The following is a 16,719-nucleotide window of genomic DNA, read 5'->3' as shown; positions in this document are numbered from 1 at the left end:
TGAATGACTGAGAGCCCAGTCAAGGTATATACCGTCTCACAAGTGTTTATAGTTTGAAAGAATAGCCGGCTAACACGAAGGAATGAATTTCTAATGATGGATTTTCTGTACATATTTTTAGTCAGAGGACCTTGATGGTGTCCTTTGAATCACTGCTTACTTTACTCTGCTTCTAAGACATTTTTCCGTTTTTATTTTCCAACTTGGCACTAACACTTAAAGATGAATTCAGTCAAATAAAGAGGGCTCAGTGTGGGTCAACTGGCAGCTCCTGTTCCCAGAATAAAGGATCCTACCCAAAGTCAGTACTTATTGTCACAGATGTCTCATTCAACGAAAGTCCCCTTCATTTTAACCAAAGGGGCTGGAGGAGAGACTAAAAGAACCACCGATTTGGAAATTTCCAAGGTTCATGAACTTCCTGGGGCCACAGCTGAACCTGGACATGTAGTCTGCAGTTCAGAATTAAACTAGTCTACTCTTTCCTTCAAGACCATGGGCTCAACAGCACTCACAGAGTATCGTGTAAGCACCCGGGGCCGGGGACCAACAGCCTCCTCCCACGAAAGGAGAAGCCCACGTTCTTCTTGGATAGGGATTGAGATCAACTTCGTATGACTCTGCAGGCATGTTTTAGTTACATGCACGTTTTATCACTAGTGTGCTTGGGGTCTATAACCTTTCCTTGGCCAACCTCGGTTTCTGTGACCACTTAGAATTTTACTTGTGTGAAGTGAACTCTGGAGTGGTGAGTTGGAAAACCTCAGTTTTTTCCTCCCTGTGTAGGGAAAAACACAGCCTCCTGCTTCTCTGTGTGTTTCTTCTCTGTGAGTCTCCTTTACTACTCACACAATACATTTCACTTCTGGTCACCAAGTGTGTGGGGATTTTTCCCCACACCAATCCATTCTCTGCAACAACAGCTGGTGTCCTACAATTTACCTCAATTCTAGCACTACCTACCTGGAGAGAGCATCAGATCCCACAAGGTTAAGGGCTCAGTCCCACAAGACTGCCCACCCCACACACCAGAGGCCAGTCACAAGCCCAGGTTGTCACTCCTCCCTGGGTTCAATTACTTTGCTAGAGCTGCTCATGGAACTCAGGGAAATGCTTTTTTATGTTTACCAGTTTATTAAAGGATATGACAAAGATGAACAGCTGGATGAAGAGATATATAGGGCTAGTTCTGGGAGAGTCACAAGCACAGGAGCTTCTGTCCCCATGGAGTTGGGGTGTGTCACCCTCTCAGTGTGGATGTGTTCACCAACCTGGAAGCTCTCTGAATTCCATACTTTTGGGATTTTATGGAGGCTTCCTCACATGGGCATGATCAATTATCAACTCTGTTTCCAGCCCTCCTCTCTACTCTCCGGAGGATGGGCGATGGGACTGAAAATTCCAAGCTTCTAATCATGGCTGGGTCTTTCTGGTGACCGGCCCCTATCCAGGAGCCATCCAGAGTCTCCTCATTAGAACAAAGATGCTCCTAGTCATCTTATCACTTAGGAATTTACAAGGGTTTTAGAAGCCTCATGTCAGGGACAGGGTCAAAGTCAAATATTAGAACAAAAGATCCTCCTAGTGCTCCTATTACATAGGAAATTTCAAGGGTTCCTGGAGCTATTTGCCAGGAACAGGGGTCGGAGACCTATATATATTTTCTATTATCTTACAAATGGTCTCTCTAAGGGAGGGAGGGGAACAGTGTTAAATAATACACTTTCCTTTCCTTCTCTTCCACCTTTTTATTTCTCACCTTTCTATTTCAGCCAGTGGTGGTTGTCCCAGCGCTGTGGCTCTCCCTAAACCCTTGTCCATCTAATATTCCGCTCTGTCTACCTAATTACAAAAAGGTCAACAGAGGATCTCAGTTGCTGAGGGAGTATGTTTTCATTGTAGCTTTAATTGTAAGTGATTTTAATGTATTGTTAGGCCTGCCTTTTCCATCTTCCACAGTTAGTTACTTGGTGCTTGAGTGGGTGTGAATGTGTGTGTTTGTGTGTGCGTATACACGGGAAGCCCAGTAGTGAAACTTGAATAAAGTCACTGTTTGGCTCTCATTTCTTTTAACAAGTTGTCTCTTCTATACTTTATGGCTTTTTGATATTTTTCAGAATGAAGTAAAGATCATGTTGAATGTGGGGACATCAAGTCTCACCTTGTTCCGTGTTATTCTGAGATATATTAACCCTGGAACTGAAGCAGTATCTGGCCGAGTAACTATTTATCCATCCTGGGCTAAAGCAGGTGGGTAAATTTTTAAGCCTCTTTTGGATTGAGAAATGATGAATTAGTGGAACTTTTTCTCTAATTTTCCCAAAGTTGACCTCCGTGGAAAACATTCAGCTGCCACGTGGTCTAATAGGACCATTCTCCAGGGGCTGTGTCATTTGCTGCCTTTTCCATCTCTAACGTTCTGCTTATCTAAATTTTCCTATTAAATTGATCATTAACTGTCATTTAAAAAATCTATCCCTTGGCTGAACCCTGTGGGTTATGATATCACCACAGGGCAAAGCTAATGTATAACTCATTCATGGTAAAGTGGGTGTCACCTTTGCAGTGGTATTTGAGAAACCATGGCCTACTGCTCTAAATTCTCCCATTGTTTCAGGCAAACCAAATAGTTGAAGGAGAAGTGGGTGAGGATAGGAATTTTTAAGACAAACGCTCTAAACATGAAGCCCAAGAAAGCTCCAGAGAGGAGCATGCCAGCCTCGTTCAGGGACGAGGGATTCCTGAAGGCAGAGGAGAAGCTCAGTCAGAGGGCAGATCTCATCACAGTCAGAGGCCTGGAAGTCTGTTCTTTGAGGAGCTAGGGCTTCCAACAGTTCTGGAAACAGATTCCAGGAAGCACTAAGACTCCAAAAGGATACAAAATGGCGCCAATGAAAATCTAATTTAGGATAGAAATTTAAGCTTCTTTGTTTAGCATTTACAGCAGAGTCAGACTTGGGGGAAGAAATGAAGCTCCCAAGTTGTCTCAGCCAAGCTTGTGAGGCTGGAGGTTGATGAACTAATAACCCACAGGAAGAACTAGTAAGACTAGTAAACTGGTCTAATGTTATCGATTACAGAGTACTTTAGCATCTGTTTCTTTACATGATAAGAACTTTGTGAACTGAAGAGGGTTGAAGAGGAGGCAGAGCTGAGAGGTAGTCAATTGCCTAAGCACGTGGCTGGTCTTTGTCCAAACGTCCCAATCGTCAGACCCCGACTCTTTCCACTGCCTCCGAGGTGACACTTCCATCAGCAGTTTGCCTTCTCTTTACTCAAACAGTTGGAATACATTCTGGTTCATTTTCTCATTCTCCGGGACGCCGTTCCTAAGCCCCCCTGTCTGAGTCAGGAGCCCCGGTTGTGTATTCCTGTAGTAACCTGTGCCTCCTCCCCAACACCGCTGTCCACACTGTACCGTATTCTCCTGTTTTCTGGTCTGTAACCCCTCACTTCCCCTGTCCCTGCTATTGGGGAGCAAAGCCCGTGCTGGCTGTGTTGACTGCATCCTCCCCAGAACCTAGTCCCAGGCCTGACCCATAGTGGGCCCCACAGATGTTTGTAGACCGGGAGACTGAACGCAAGGATTTGGAGTAAACATTTCTTCTGAATAAATAAAAAGTCTCAATTGGACTCAGACGCAACAGTTTTGTTTGTTCTGAACCTTCTACAGAAGGTCCTCTATTTGTTCAGTGCAGAGGAAAACACACTGCGTCCTGAAAATAATCAAACAGAAAGCCAAAACTTTTTATTTCAAAATGAATGCATGTTCTTTATTAGAAACTAAAAATTTTAAATTACGTATAAACAAAAAGGAAAAAAATAATTTAATATCTAATGTAATATATTGAATAGTTAGTATGTGCAAAGAACTTTTCTAAGCAGTTTACATGCATTGATATAGTCAATCATTTAACAAATTAAAAAATCACTCACAATCCCAGCATAGGCTCTGCTAACATCAAGGTCCTTCTAGTCTATTTTATACATATGCATTCATATGAGTTCTTAAAATTATATCAATAAATCTGATCGGGACATATGATCAGCAAACCATCTTAAACTTTTCAAGATGTAAACTGAATATTAAAAACTGAATATCTAAGGGGCCAGCCTGGTGGCATAGTGGTTAAGTTCAGATGCTCCACTTCAGTGGCCCAGGGTTCACAGGTTCAGATCCCAGGCATGGACCTACATACCCCTTGTCAAGCCATACTCTGGTGGTGTCCCACATACAAAGTAGAGGAAGACTGGCACAGATGTTAGCTCAAGGCCAATCTTCCTCAAGCAAAAAGAGGAAGATTGGCAACAGATGTTAGCTCAGGGACAATCTTCCTCACCCAAAACAAAAAAAAAACCCTGAATATCTAAAATCATAATAATGACTGCTAGAAAAATGCCCCAAGCAATTCCTTTTATTTCTGATAGGTGCTGCTCAAAGCAAAGAAATCATCTTCCTGCCGAGTAAGGAGCCAGCCTTTGTCACCGTCCCCGGAAATGGTTTTGCAGACCCATTTTCAATTGGACCAGGGAAATGGATTGCTTGTATTAAGGCAGAAGGAGTCCTGCTGGTAAGAGAGAGTTCTGAGTGGAGATTCTTCCCCCCGTTAAGATGGTCCCCTCCACGGTGAGCCACAGTGACTATAAGATACCAAAATCATAGCTGGTTCCCTTTTAGACACAGGAACCTATGATGACAGTTGCCCTTTCGTGACATAATGACCTAGGAACCAACTTAAACTATCTTTTATATTCTTCCAGCAAGCTTTTCACAAGCAAAAAAAAAAAAACAAAAAACAAATTATAACTCATAATGACTCAAAGATATCAAAATAAATGCAAAACCTTAATGACCGTATGTCCCACCTTTCAAAACTGTCTTTGGGATTTTTCATCAGGAATCAGAAGGACATCTAAAAAAATCAGCCTCCCTGGGAATTGTGTAGAACGAATCAGATGAAGCTAGAGGAAGAGAAGATCCTAAAATCAGTGAAGTTCTGGGTGGTGGAAAGAGAAGGAAGAGACTGGAGGAGCCAGTGCTTCTCCATGGCGCTTTTCCTGCCTTCTTCTACCTTCAATGTAGGCAATAGTCTCACCAAAGAGATTGCCTTGGACAGAGAACTCTTCATTAAGGAAAAGGCTGTGTCTGTGAACACTAACAGAATAGCCAGAGAAGCCATGGGGCTGTGGGGAGTCCAAGGGATGGAAAACTGCTGTCTGAGAGAGCCCTCTTTGATGGCTGCTTTAGCTTGTAGCAAGGGCTTTCACAATAAAGTCTTTGGCAATACTTGGTTTCATGCACTCAGAGTGGAAAACATAAAGCTCTTCCTTCTGGCACGACCCCTGTGATTGGCTACATTAGCAAACCTTAGGCAAGTCCCTTAAGTCCAAGCCTGCCTCAGTTGCTTCTTCCTTAGAGTCAATGCTTATCCTTACAGGTCCTTGCCCAACCTAGGATCTTACAGAGAAAATGTGAAGGTTTGTGCTGTTCATTGAGTCCCTGTTTTTCTTGCATCTTCTTGGTAGAAAGCTTCGTTGTTTTAAAAAAGTTTAAGAATGTGTCACAGATGTTAGAAATGAGGAAGAGGAAAACTCCTTTGAGGCCAGATACAGATGTCCAATAATGGGTACAGAGTTGGACTAATGGAAAGAAGTTCGTTATAAAAGTTATTACATAGGCATGGAAGCTGCTTCATGACATTTAGTCACTGCAGTTGGGTACTAATTCATAGGTATGATTCCATATTATGACCTCATTGTCTCTGAAAATATTTTATTGAGCACCTATTATCAACCTTTACTGTTTTGGGATGTATGGGACCATAAAGTAGTGAGGAGATATGGTCCCAACCTAAGGAAGCTTATTAATAGAACAATAACCACTTTAAAATTAAAACCCACTCAGGTATTAAGACCACTGAGGTGGACCACTGAGTCCCTACTTTTCCCCTCCCATACATTTCTCGTCTTCTCCATTAGAGACAAATTGAGGTCTGTGAAGAGAGAAAAAGCCTTATGGCCTGTGTATGAGTCTCTCCTTGTGGAAGAAGTTCCCTCCCTCCCTCCCTCTGCAGATAGGCAGTGATGCCAGGGTTGCTGGGAAGCTGTCACACCATCCACGTGTCAGAAGCCCAGAGCTCTGCTCTTTCCTGAAGAGCTGCTTAGCTGAATTTACGTTGTGGGCTTCCTTTGGCACACTCAGTGGAACATGTTCTTCCTCTCGTATCCTGGGACAGGCAGTAGCCAGTTTCAGTCTATGATTCACCAAGATCACAAAACATCACTTTTTATACCAAGCCAGGCAAGCATCGCTCTGGTGTGGGAACAAAAAGCCATAATATGTGACCTGCAACTCATTGTTCTATAGTGATGAAGGCAATCAGTATTTCAAAGGAATATTTTATCAATTTAGGGTTTATTATTTTTATTTTTGAATTTATAAACAACCCAGGAGAGGCAGTAAAATTTCCCTGAGATTTGAAAATAAAAACGTTCACCTGAGGCACTTAGCTTCAGTGCTGAAAGCACCCGCAATGAGTGTGCTGGTGCGCCGTGGGGCAGAACAAGGCAGCTGATGTGGAGAGTTTAACTGGCAAGCTTCACCTGGCTATTATTAACTTAGCTAGCATGTTTGGTTATTTTATTACTAAAGTAGGCCCACCACCAGGATGAGTAATCGTCCTTTTGGTCTTTATTTTCTAGGACTACCTGGTGCTGCTCCCCAGGGACTACTATGAGGCATCTTCGCTGCAGCTGCCAGTCACAGAGCCGTGTGCTGACGCAGGACCTCCCCAAGAGAAGTTAGTATGGGCAGCAGGTGCAGCATCCAGGTCCTCTAACTCAGGAGCCTTTGGTGCCAGGATTCACAATAGGCCTCAGGGTCACAGCTGCAGCAGGATGCCCTGGATAATTCCTTAATTGTGATTTTTCTCTGTGGCAGTCGACTGTCTTTCACGTACGAATCACAAAGCATTTTGCACACTGTAGCTGGCCCTTAAGAGTGACTTCCACCCTCTAGCATGTGGAAATGCTGATGAATGCTCAAATAATGTCCTCGAGGTCATGCACCTGGTAAGGGGAAGACCTTATGATAGAATTTGGGTTTGTGGACCTTTATTTCTTCCATTCCTCATGCGGATGAAAATTTACCACCCACTTGCCAAAGTCGGCACTTAGTAAAAGTTTTTGAAGAATGATGAATGAATGGAATGGCTAAGAGTCCTTGGGGATGCTTTGTGTTATGTTCTCAGTTGTAACTGTTGTATTTTGTTGTTTTTGAAGTTGCTTGCTTTACCAGCATTTGCCAGTGACCCGATTCCCCTGTACCCTGGCTTGTGAGGCCAGACACTTCCTGCTTGATGGGGAGCCAAGACCCTTGGCAATGAGCCAGCCCACCCCCGCACACCCAGTCATGGCGGACCTCAGTGGGAGAGAGGTGGGGCAGCCTTTTATTTACTGTCAAAGCTATTACTACCTCCTGTCTGTGTCTGCTGAAAACCCTTGGCAATATTAGCTTCTCAAATTCAGGGGAACCTGCAAGAATTCCTCAGAGGTATTAATTAAAGCGGGACTGAGTGCTCTGATTCAGCTTAGGGCTGGGTGGTGCACCACACTGAGACATGGTAAGGCTGGTCGTCAAACACTTTCTAGACTTGCTGGGGAACATGGGCAATCACAGAATCCTTTCCTTTAGATTCCCTGGACTTAGAAGGGGGCATCCTCTTCTACTCGATTCAGGGTAAGATCTCTATAAAAGGCTTCCAGAAACTAAACAGCTTACCCTAAAAGGATACAACACTCAATGACTCTTCAGCTCCTTAGGCTAAGCAATTTCTAACAGCTGAATTCCTTGAGCTCAGAATCTGGAACTGCTACACCCCAAGGCGCCTCCCTCATGGCTCACAAGACAGGTTACCACAGGTCTTGGCGTTGCTTTTTTCCAAGAGTTCTTTGAACCTCAAAACAACGTAGGACTATACTAATTTAAGGTTTGAGTTAGAAGTACTATATATCAATCATAACAATAAGAACGCGCAACACAACACCTCCAAATGAAGACCCTGAAGAAAAGCTTCCTCCACTATATTTCCATTTCTTTTCCATTCCATTTGTACCTTTGAGAAAAATGTTCATTTGGGGGGATTAAATGTGTAGAATGAAAAGGCATATGGTATTAATTCTCACTGAACATTTAGATGTGTACCTTTTTGTAAACTACATTTCTAACATTTTCAAGGTAGCAGTTATAAGATTTTAAGGATATTTCTTAAGTTTAGTCTTTATTTCATTTTATTTTATAAGAATTTTTATTTTACAAAAAATATATACTTATAAGTAAAATATATAGATATGCATAAATAAAAACAAAATGATCTTCCTTCCACTCTGTTCTAATACTAACAGACTGCCATATCCCTCCCTACCTGTGCGAATACCCACACGCATATGCACATACACACGTGTGTATGCATATACATACATGTATACAGAGGCACGTGTGTGTGTGTGTTCCGCAGACAGCAGGGAGGTACAGTTGAGACAGACTAATCTTCAGGAAGTTATGCCAAGGATTCATCAGGAGGTGTCCTTGCCTCTGACTTAGCCCAGAGCCACATCACTGAGCTATGATATCTGCATGATGCATAAAACTAAGCCCTGGGCTGTCCAGTTTTATTTAACAGTCCTTTTTTACTTTTTATCTGAATGCTTACAGACTTGTGTTGTCTAATACAGTAGCCACTAGCCCCATGTGGCTATATAAATTTAAATTAATTAAACTTAAGTGAAGCTAAAAATTCAGTTCCTCAGTTGCACTAGCCACATTTCAAGTGCTCAGTAATCACATATGTCTAGTGGCCACCCTTTTGGACAGCACAGATTGTAGAATATTTTTGCCGTCACAGAAAGTTCTGTTGGACAGCACTGTAATAGATCATTGTACTAAAATTCAGAGACTAAGGGAGTTGGAAGAGGTCTTAGAAATAATCTGATTTCCCTTCCTGTGGAAGAATTCTTTCTACATTATCCTTGTTAGATATTCATTTAGCCTCTGTTGAATACTTAATTGATGTGGGACTCAGTTCTTCTAGAGGTAGCCTATTCCATTTTTAAATAAACCATAATTATTAGAAAGTCCTTTTTATATGAAGCCAAAATCTGGCTCATTATAATGTCTAACTTTTGGTCATCATAGGCCACCTGGAGCAATGCTGAGTAATCCCTCCTCCATTTTGGAAACCATGGGTAATGTGGTGGTAAGGGAATGGTTCTTGAGTGAAACTGCCTGGGTTCATGTCTTGGGTCACCACTAACTAGCTGTGAAATCTCCCTGGGCCTGAATTTACTAGTATACAAAATGGAGATAAGAATAGTAGCTACCTCATGGGTACTAGTAAATAAGATAATCCACATGGGACTCATTGGGGTGCCCAGCACACAGTGATGGCCCAGTAATTGTAGCCATATTGCTGGTGTGTGTTAGAGTCAGAACTCTGGGCTGAAAGGAAGAGCAATCTACTAAATCTAGCTCATGTGAGGGGGTGTTTTTTCCCCAGAGATGTCTGGCAGGATTCCAAGGGCAGGTTTTGAGTGCATTCAGGTCTCTCAGAAATCCTGGAGGGACAGAGCTGCCTGGTTCTAACAGAGGCCTCCTCTTCTCTCGGTGTGTTTGTCTGTTCACAAATCCTTCTACTGAGTGGCCTCCTTTGCTTACTTGGTAGCTCTTTGTCTCACACACATGCCATGAAGGCTGCTCTGGTCCCACTTCTTTGTTACCTCCTAACCACTTGAGTCTCCCTTCTTTATTCTCTCTGAGAAAGAGAATCTGGAAAGTTCATCTTTTTATGTCAGCCGCACCTGTTGTATATGCTGCAAGCCTCTGTGTCTTGTAAATAAATGTATAGCTTGATTTTTCATATTTCAGTCTGATCATCACTGTTTTATGATGTGACTTTAATCCATTTATATTTGTTGTGATTACTGGCATATTTCAACTTATTTTTACCATCTTCTTTACTTTGTTTACTAGCTTTTTATTTGCCTTTTATTTTTCATCGTTTTCTGACTTCTGTTTGTGACAGTTTTCTCTATCTCCCTGATTATTTGGTAGGTATATTTTGTTTTCTAGTTTTTTAGGGGTTACCCTGAACATTTTAACAAGTATCTTTCTTAAGTATAAAGTTTTCCAACAAAGTGTAAAGTTATTCAGTAATTCTGTTCTTTTCTTGTACATGACTTGGACCTTCGCATGCTTATTTACCCATTGTAAACCAACCTCCAACTTATTATTGTGTCTAGAAATTTTATTTTTATTTTCTCATAGACTTACAGTAAGTTTTATCTCAATTCAAATGTATCACATACCCTCCCTCCCTTTCTTTCTTTTTTCTTTCCTCCATTTCTTCTTGGAGACATCTCTCCTGGAATCCTTCATCTCTCCTCTTTACTCCGGAATGTAGTCTCTGCACCTGAGGCACAGCCATCTCCTTAAAATTTTCGTCATCACGCCACTGTCCTAGATATTCACTTTTCATATCCGCTGTATTGGATCCTCTTATTCTTGACTATTGGAATTTCCTTTTTTGTTGTTGTTGTTTTTTGCTTTCTCATTTTGGTAGATTATAGCCTCCTATGGCTTCCTGACAAGGACTACATAGGAGGTACATTTTCTTTTTTCTTGAGACCTTGCATATCTGAAAATATCTTTATTCTACTCTCAATCTTAATTCTTACTTTGGTTAGATATAGAATTCTAGGTTGGAAATAATTTCTCTCCAGAATTTGATGACATTTTCCCATTGACTTCTAGCTTCACGTGTTGCTGTTGAGAAATTACATTCTGTTCTCAATCCTTTGGCTGCAACTTGCTTTCCCTTTTTCTTAAAGCTTTTGGAATCATCTCTTTATTTCTCGTGTTCTGAAATTTCACAAGGATGTGCCTTCATATAGGTAGTGTGTCATCTAGTGTGCTGGGCTCTCAGCAGATCCTTTTAGCCTGGAAAGTCCTATCCATCATTCTGAGAAACTTTGTTGAGTTATTTCTTTGGTAATTTATTCCTTTATCTTTAATCCAGATTTTCAGTCTCTTTATCTTGTTTTGTGCTTTGGGAGACTTCTTTGGTCTTTTCTTCCAACCCCCACCCCAACCCTGCACACACACACAGAAAATTTAAGTTTCAGCTTTCTCTGGTCTCATTTGTTAACATCTGTTTGCTTTCCAGCTTCCAAAATTGTGTTGATTTCTTGGTCTGTTCTTTTCTTCTTCCCTATTCTCTTTTTCTTTGTAGGTTTATAATTCAAAAAATACTCTTATTTGGGGGGATTTCTAAAAGGAAGTATCAATAAATATGTGTATTTAATCTATTATATTTAACCAGATGTCCTAGGATGGACTTTTATTTGTGATATTCTGAAGTTACATTATGATGTGTTTAGGTGTGGATTTATTTTATTTATCTATTTAGTGCTCAGGATGCACTTTCAGTATGAAGATTTATGTCTTTCATCCTGAGAAATTCTCAAGTATTATCTCTTCAAATGTTGTTGTCCTGCCATTCCTTATATTCTTCTTTTCTGGAAATCAGACTGGACGAATGGTAGAGCCTCTCAATCTGTCTCCAAACTGCTCTTTCGTATTTTATATCTCTTTGGCTCTTTCTGGGTGAATTCCTCAAGACTCTCTTAGAATATGTGAATGTTCTGTTTCACTATCACCAGTTTAGGGTTTTATCCAGCCTATTGATTCAGTTTAATTTATACTTTTAATCTCAAAGGTTTCTAATTGGCTTTTTCTCATACTTATTTTTCTTGTTTTCTGCCAATTTTTGTTTTGTAACTTTGTTAACTTTTTAAGGAGGTTTCATTTATCTTTTTGAGTATGTTAATGCTCCTGGAGCAGGTATATTTCAGAAATCAGAATTCTTAAGATTTTAAAAAGATAAAATGGTACATGGGCACACCTGCACATGTGCACACGCACACACACACACACACCGTCTCCACTGGGGTCCTAGGCAACACCCTATAATCAAACAGGTTAATATTTCTCCAATGAAAAACATGAATAGGCACTCCAAGGGAGATACATAAAGACTATGTACATGGACTTGTATCAGTTCAAGTCAGATTTTGCCACCAAGTGATGACTGGTTAGGTTAGGTTAGGTTTTGCCACCAAACAAGTTACAAAAAAGATTCGCTTTTCAGAGTTTGGGGATTTCAGCTTAGGGACCACTATACTTATTTTAAAGTCTTTGTCAGACTATTCCATAGAGTTTGTCTCATCTAGCGTGAACTCATCTTCTAACTGATCATATTGTTGCTTATCTTTCTTAACATTAGATTTATTAATGTTTCGAAGGCTAATTTTGTTTGTAGGCATATTGGCTTATTTTAAATGAGAAGTTTTTACCTTTCCCTTTTTCTCTACACCCATTTCAGCCTATTATTTTTGCAATGTATTACCTAGTCCTCTGGACCCTTAGCCTAGAGCCAGGCATTACAATGTGCCACCTCTATTGTTGTGATCCTGGGGGTAGCATAGATTTAGACACTGAGCCAGTGAGTGGCTTAACTCAGTTTCTTGGTCGTGAGGCTGCATCTTTGATCTTTGATTCCCAATTCGTCAGCTTTTTATAAAGCCAAAACCCAAGTGGTAGATTGTCAGCAATTTTTTTCCACCTTTTCTTGATTTGAGGGAACCCATATCTTTGGCTTCAAAAAATGAGCCTGGATCTGGCTGCTGTCTTATGGAGCATCTTCAGTTCTCTTTACTCTGCATGAGCTGAATTGTTGACCAAAACAGCCTGCTTCCAGACCTGGAGGTCAGCAAGCCTATAACTTCAGCCCCAGTGCCATTTCTAATTTTTCTTTTACTTTTTACTATTCCATCGTCTGTTTACCTTTAATTCCAAATATATTTTTTTGTTTTCCTTTTAAAACATTTTATTTATAGTTGCTATCTTTTGGAGCAGGAGGGGTATAGCAAATGTGAATTTACTGTGCCATCTGAACTGGAAGTCACCCACACATTTTAAAAATGCTAAATTCTGGGGCCAGCCCTGTGGCCAAGTGGTTAAGTTCACACGCTCTGCTTTGGCAACCCAGGTTTCACTGGTTTGGATCCTGGGCCAGGACATGGCACTGCTCATCAGGCCATGCTGAGGCAGCGTCCCACATAGCACAAGCAGAGGCCCTCACAGCTAGAATATACAACTATGTGCTAGGGGGCTTTGGGGAGAAGGAAAAAAAAAGAAGATAGAAGCAGATGTTAGCTCAGGCACCAATGTTTAAAAAAAATTTTTTTATGCTAAATTCTATCCTATTATTATTAAAACTGCCCCCCCCCCACAATCCTTCAGCCACTGCTCCATAACTCTTCTACTCTTCACAGCCAAACTTCTCCAAAGACCTGCTTACACTCACTATTTCTAATTCTTTACCCTCCACTCACACCTCAACCCACACCAGTCTGGCTTTCGCCTCCCTACTTCATTATTTTTTTTTTTTTTTACCAAGGTTTCCACTGATATCCTTGTCACTAAATCCAGTGGATATTTTTTAGTCCTCATCTACTCGTTTGTTTAACTTCTCAGCAGCTTTCAATACTTGTTTCTCTTTCCATTTAAAAACACTCTCTTACTTTGTTTTCCATAATTTAAGAGTAGTCTGGTTCTCTTCCTACCTCTCTGGCTGCTTCCTCAAAATATCACATGCAGCTCATCCTCTTCTGTGTATCCATTGAATGTGGGAAATTGTCAAGGTTCAGTCTTAGCTCCTGTCTTGTTACTCTATATTCCTCCCTAAGCAGTCTCATTCATGCCTATTGTGTTAGATACCAACTCTACACAGATAACTCCCAAATTGGTATGTTCAGTCATATCTCTCCTTTTATATGCAGAGTCGCATACCCAACTTCCTTCTTGATACCACCTTTTGAATGTCTCAAAGGGATCTCAAATTCTGTTTTAGTGTACCCTTCCTAAGTAAACGGTGCCACCATTCATCTAATTGCATAAACCGGAATTCTTAGCATCATCTATGACTTCTCCCATGTCTCCCACCAAAGCCAACCTATCCCCGAGTCTACTTCCCAAATTTTTCTTGAGTATCTCCACTTCTCTTCTTCTATCTTTCTTGTCCAATACACCATCATCCTTTATGAGGATCTCTGCAGTAACTTCCTCATTAGCTCACCCACATCAGCTCTTGCCCATTGCATCTCCCAATCCCTTCTCTATACTATCGTCAGCATAATCATTTTGATAGAAATATCTAATCATCACTGACTTCTTGCCCTACCCTCACACACACACAATTGGAATATTACAATAACATCTCATTGCTCTTAGGATAGAGACAAAAAATTTTAATGCTGTATAAGGCTGGCTTTCCTACCTTCTAATTTTATCATGCATCCTCTTCCTCTCTGTTCCTCGCCACTGTGGCCTGCATTCAGTCTCTTGGACCTACATGATATACTACCCTACAGCACTGTATGTCATTCCTCCTGCAGGCTGTTCCTTCTACATGAATTCGCTTCCCTCCCCTCATAGCCTGGTCATCTGTTCCTTGTCCTACAATACTCAGCTAAGCTGTTGCTTCTTCAGGGAAATCTTCCCTTCCATGCTCATCTCCCTGACTAGCTCAGGCAGCCCCTTACATATTCCCATAGCACTTTTTCAGAGCATTTGTCATACATGTAATTTCACGTTGTATTTGCCTAATTATCTAATTATTTGAATAAACTCTGTTTGAAGGCAGAGACCAGGTCTGTCTTGTTTCTCATTGTATTCCCATCACCTTGCTGGTGGGCTGGCATAGAGTAGGTGTTTAATAAGTATATGTTGACTGACTAATTTTGAATCCCCATTTTGACATGAGACATGTTAGTTATTCCTCTTAGCTTTGTGTAAGCAGCAGATTTGATAAACTCTTCTTTTATGCCTTTATCTTGAAATACTGATAATAAGGTGAAGGCAATTCTGTACCATAAAACCAGAAAGATTCCTCTAAGTTAACACTGGTTCCATTAAAGTTCCCTTTTTTAAAGATAAATAACTTATAACAAAGAACAAACAGTAAAGTTCCTGTTTGCCGTCTTTTGTGTTTTATCTGAGTTTCTCAAAACCCACTTTAGCATCAAATATATTTTACACCTTTCCAGCATTCTTGCAAAAGTCAATTCACAGGACTCAGAGTGGAAAGAGTAATAGAAATTTATAATAGAGTGCTATGATAGAACTGGCAGGCAATAATAACTTCTAGAAGAAAGCTCAATCCATCCTTGGCTTGTATGTGTTTTGTGGTGGGGTAAAAACAGACAAGCCCTTGTTTGGACATGCCCAGGGGAGAAATGCTGGTAATAACCTCCCCACGTGGACCAATGGCAGTGCCTTATTTCACTCTATAACCCAGAGTAGAAAAGTGGTGTGGATAATCCACATTTTTTCACTGAGGGAAGTCTTTCTATTATTTAAGTGATAGAAAAATCACTGTGGAAAATAGCAGTTGTGTGGTGCAGAGCTGCACAGAAGGAAGAGTAAATGTGAATTTCCTAAAGGCAAGGGGCAGGAGATTTTAATTAAGTGTGGCTTAATTAAAATCTTTAATTAAGTGTGGGCCTAAGCTTATGGGCTGAAGTGGGTTAAACTGCTAAGGAATGTAGTTCTAATATTGGCCCAGGTATTAAATATGCACACACACTTTGACCCGGCAATTCTGCTTCTAGGAATATTACAGAAATGCTAGCATAAGGATATATGTATATGCAAGGCTGATCATATAGCATTATGTGTTGTAGGGAAAATTAGAGACAACCTTAGTGCTCATCATTAGGGGATCGGCTAAATTATTTTATATTCATATTATGGAATGGTAGGCAGTCATTAGAACAATGTAGTATATTCACATATACTGATATAGACATATGACATACTGTTGAATAAAAAAAGCAAGTCATGGCAGAAAGCAAAAATCATCAAAGTTTATATAATGCTTATGACATGCCAAATACAGTTCTAAGAGCTCTTCACATATTAATTCACTTCATTGTCATAATAATCATAAGATGTGGTACTATTGTTATCCTCATTTTTACAGAAGAGGATACTGTGTTAAGTAACTTGGATACAGATGTTAAATAACTTGCTGAAGATCACACAGCTGGAGGCAGCATGACTCCAGACTCCAAGCTCCTAAGTGATAGGCAAGGTCAGGAGTGGGCATACTTTTTCTGTAAAGGGCTAGGTAGTAAATATGTTTGGCTCTGTGGGCCATACAGCCTCTGTTGCAGCAACTCAGCTCTGCCGTGATGGTGCAAAAGCATCCATGATTGCCTACCATGAGCACAGTTTTCCCTAAAAAAAAAAAGTATATGTGTGTGCGTCTTCATGCATAGCAATGGTTTGGAAGTATGAAAACCTAGTTATTACTAGTCATTATCCTAGGAGCAGGGTGTGTGTGTCACTTTATAATATTTCCATCTTTATAATTTAAAGTTTCTTGTTTAATTAAAGAATAGTTAAAGAACTTCAAGGCATACTTCCATTCTTTTTATCTCCCATTGGAAATTCATTTTTACTTCAAGTTTTGGTGTGTCTTGTGCCTTGAGAAACAAGGCAAATATACGGGTAGAAAGAGTAGAAGCCCCTATAAGTAGGGTTGCCAGATTTAGAAAATAAAAATACAGGATGCCCCATTAAATTTGAATTGCAGAGAAGCA

General features: G+C 40.6%; 1 protein-coding gene across 3 annotated transcripts in view; it reads left to right on the top strand.

The window, feature by feature from the left end:
• The window catches only part of LAMA3 (laminin subunit alpha 3), a 255,342-nt gene that overhangs the window by 121,943 nt on the left and 116,680 nt on the right, over window positions 1-16,719 (top strand). For all 3 annotated transcript variants that reach the window (XM_044774483.2, XM_070513304.1, XM_044774485.2), the window contains 4 exons: window positions 2,118-2,250; window positions 4,429-4,571; window positions 6,703-6,800; window positions 7,282-7,435. In XM_044774483.2, coding sequence (XP_044630418.2) covers window positions 2,118-2,250; window positions 4,429-4,571; window positions 6,703-6,800; window positions 7,282-7,435 — 528 coding nt within the window. The remainder of the gene's footprint in view (window positions 1-2,117; window positions 2,251-4,428; window positions 4,572-6,702; window positions 6,801-7,281; window positions 7,436-16,719) is intronic.

This window comes from Equus asinus, chromosome 7 (assembly GCF_041296235.1).
Source record: "Equus asinus isolate D_3611 breed Donkey chromosome 7, EquAss-T2T_v2, whole genome shotgun sequence".
In the NCBI taxonomy this organism is placed as follows: Eukaryota; Metazoa; Chordata; class Mammalia; order Perissodactyla; family Equidae; genus Equus; species Equus asinus.
Note: the sequence above shows the minus strand (reverse complement) of the source record. Positions and strands in the feature narration are given on the sequence as shown.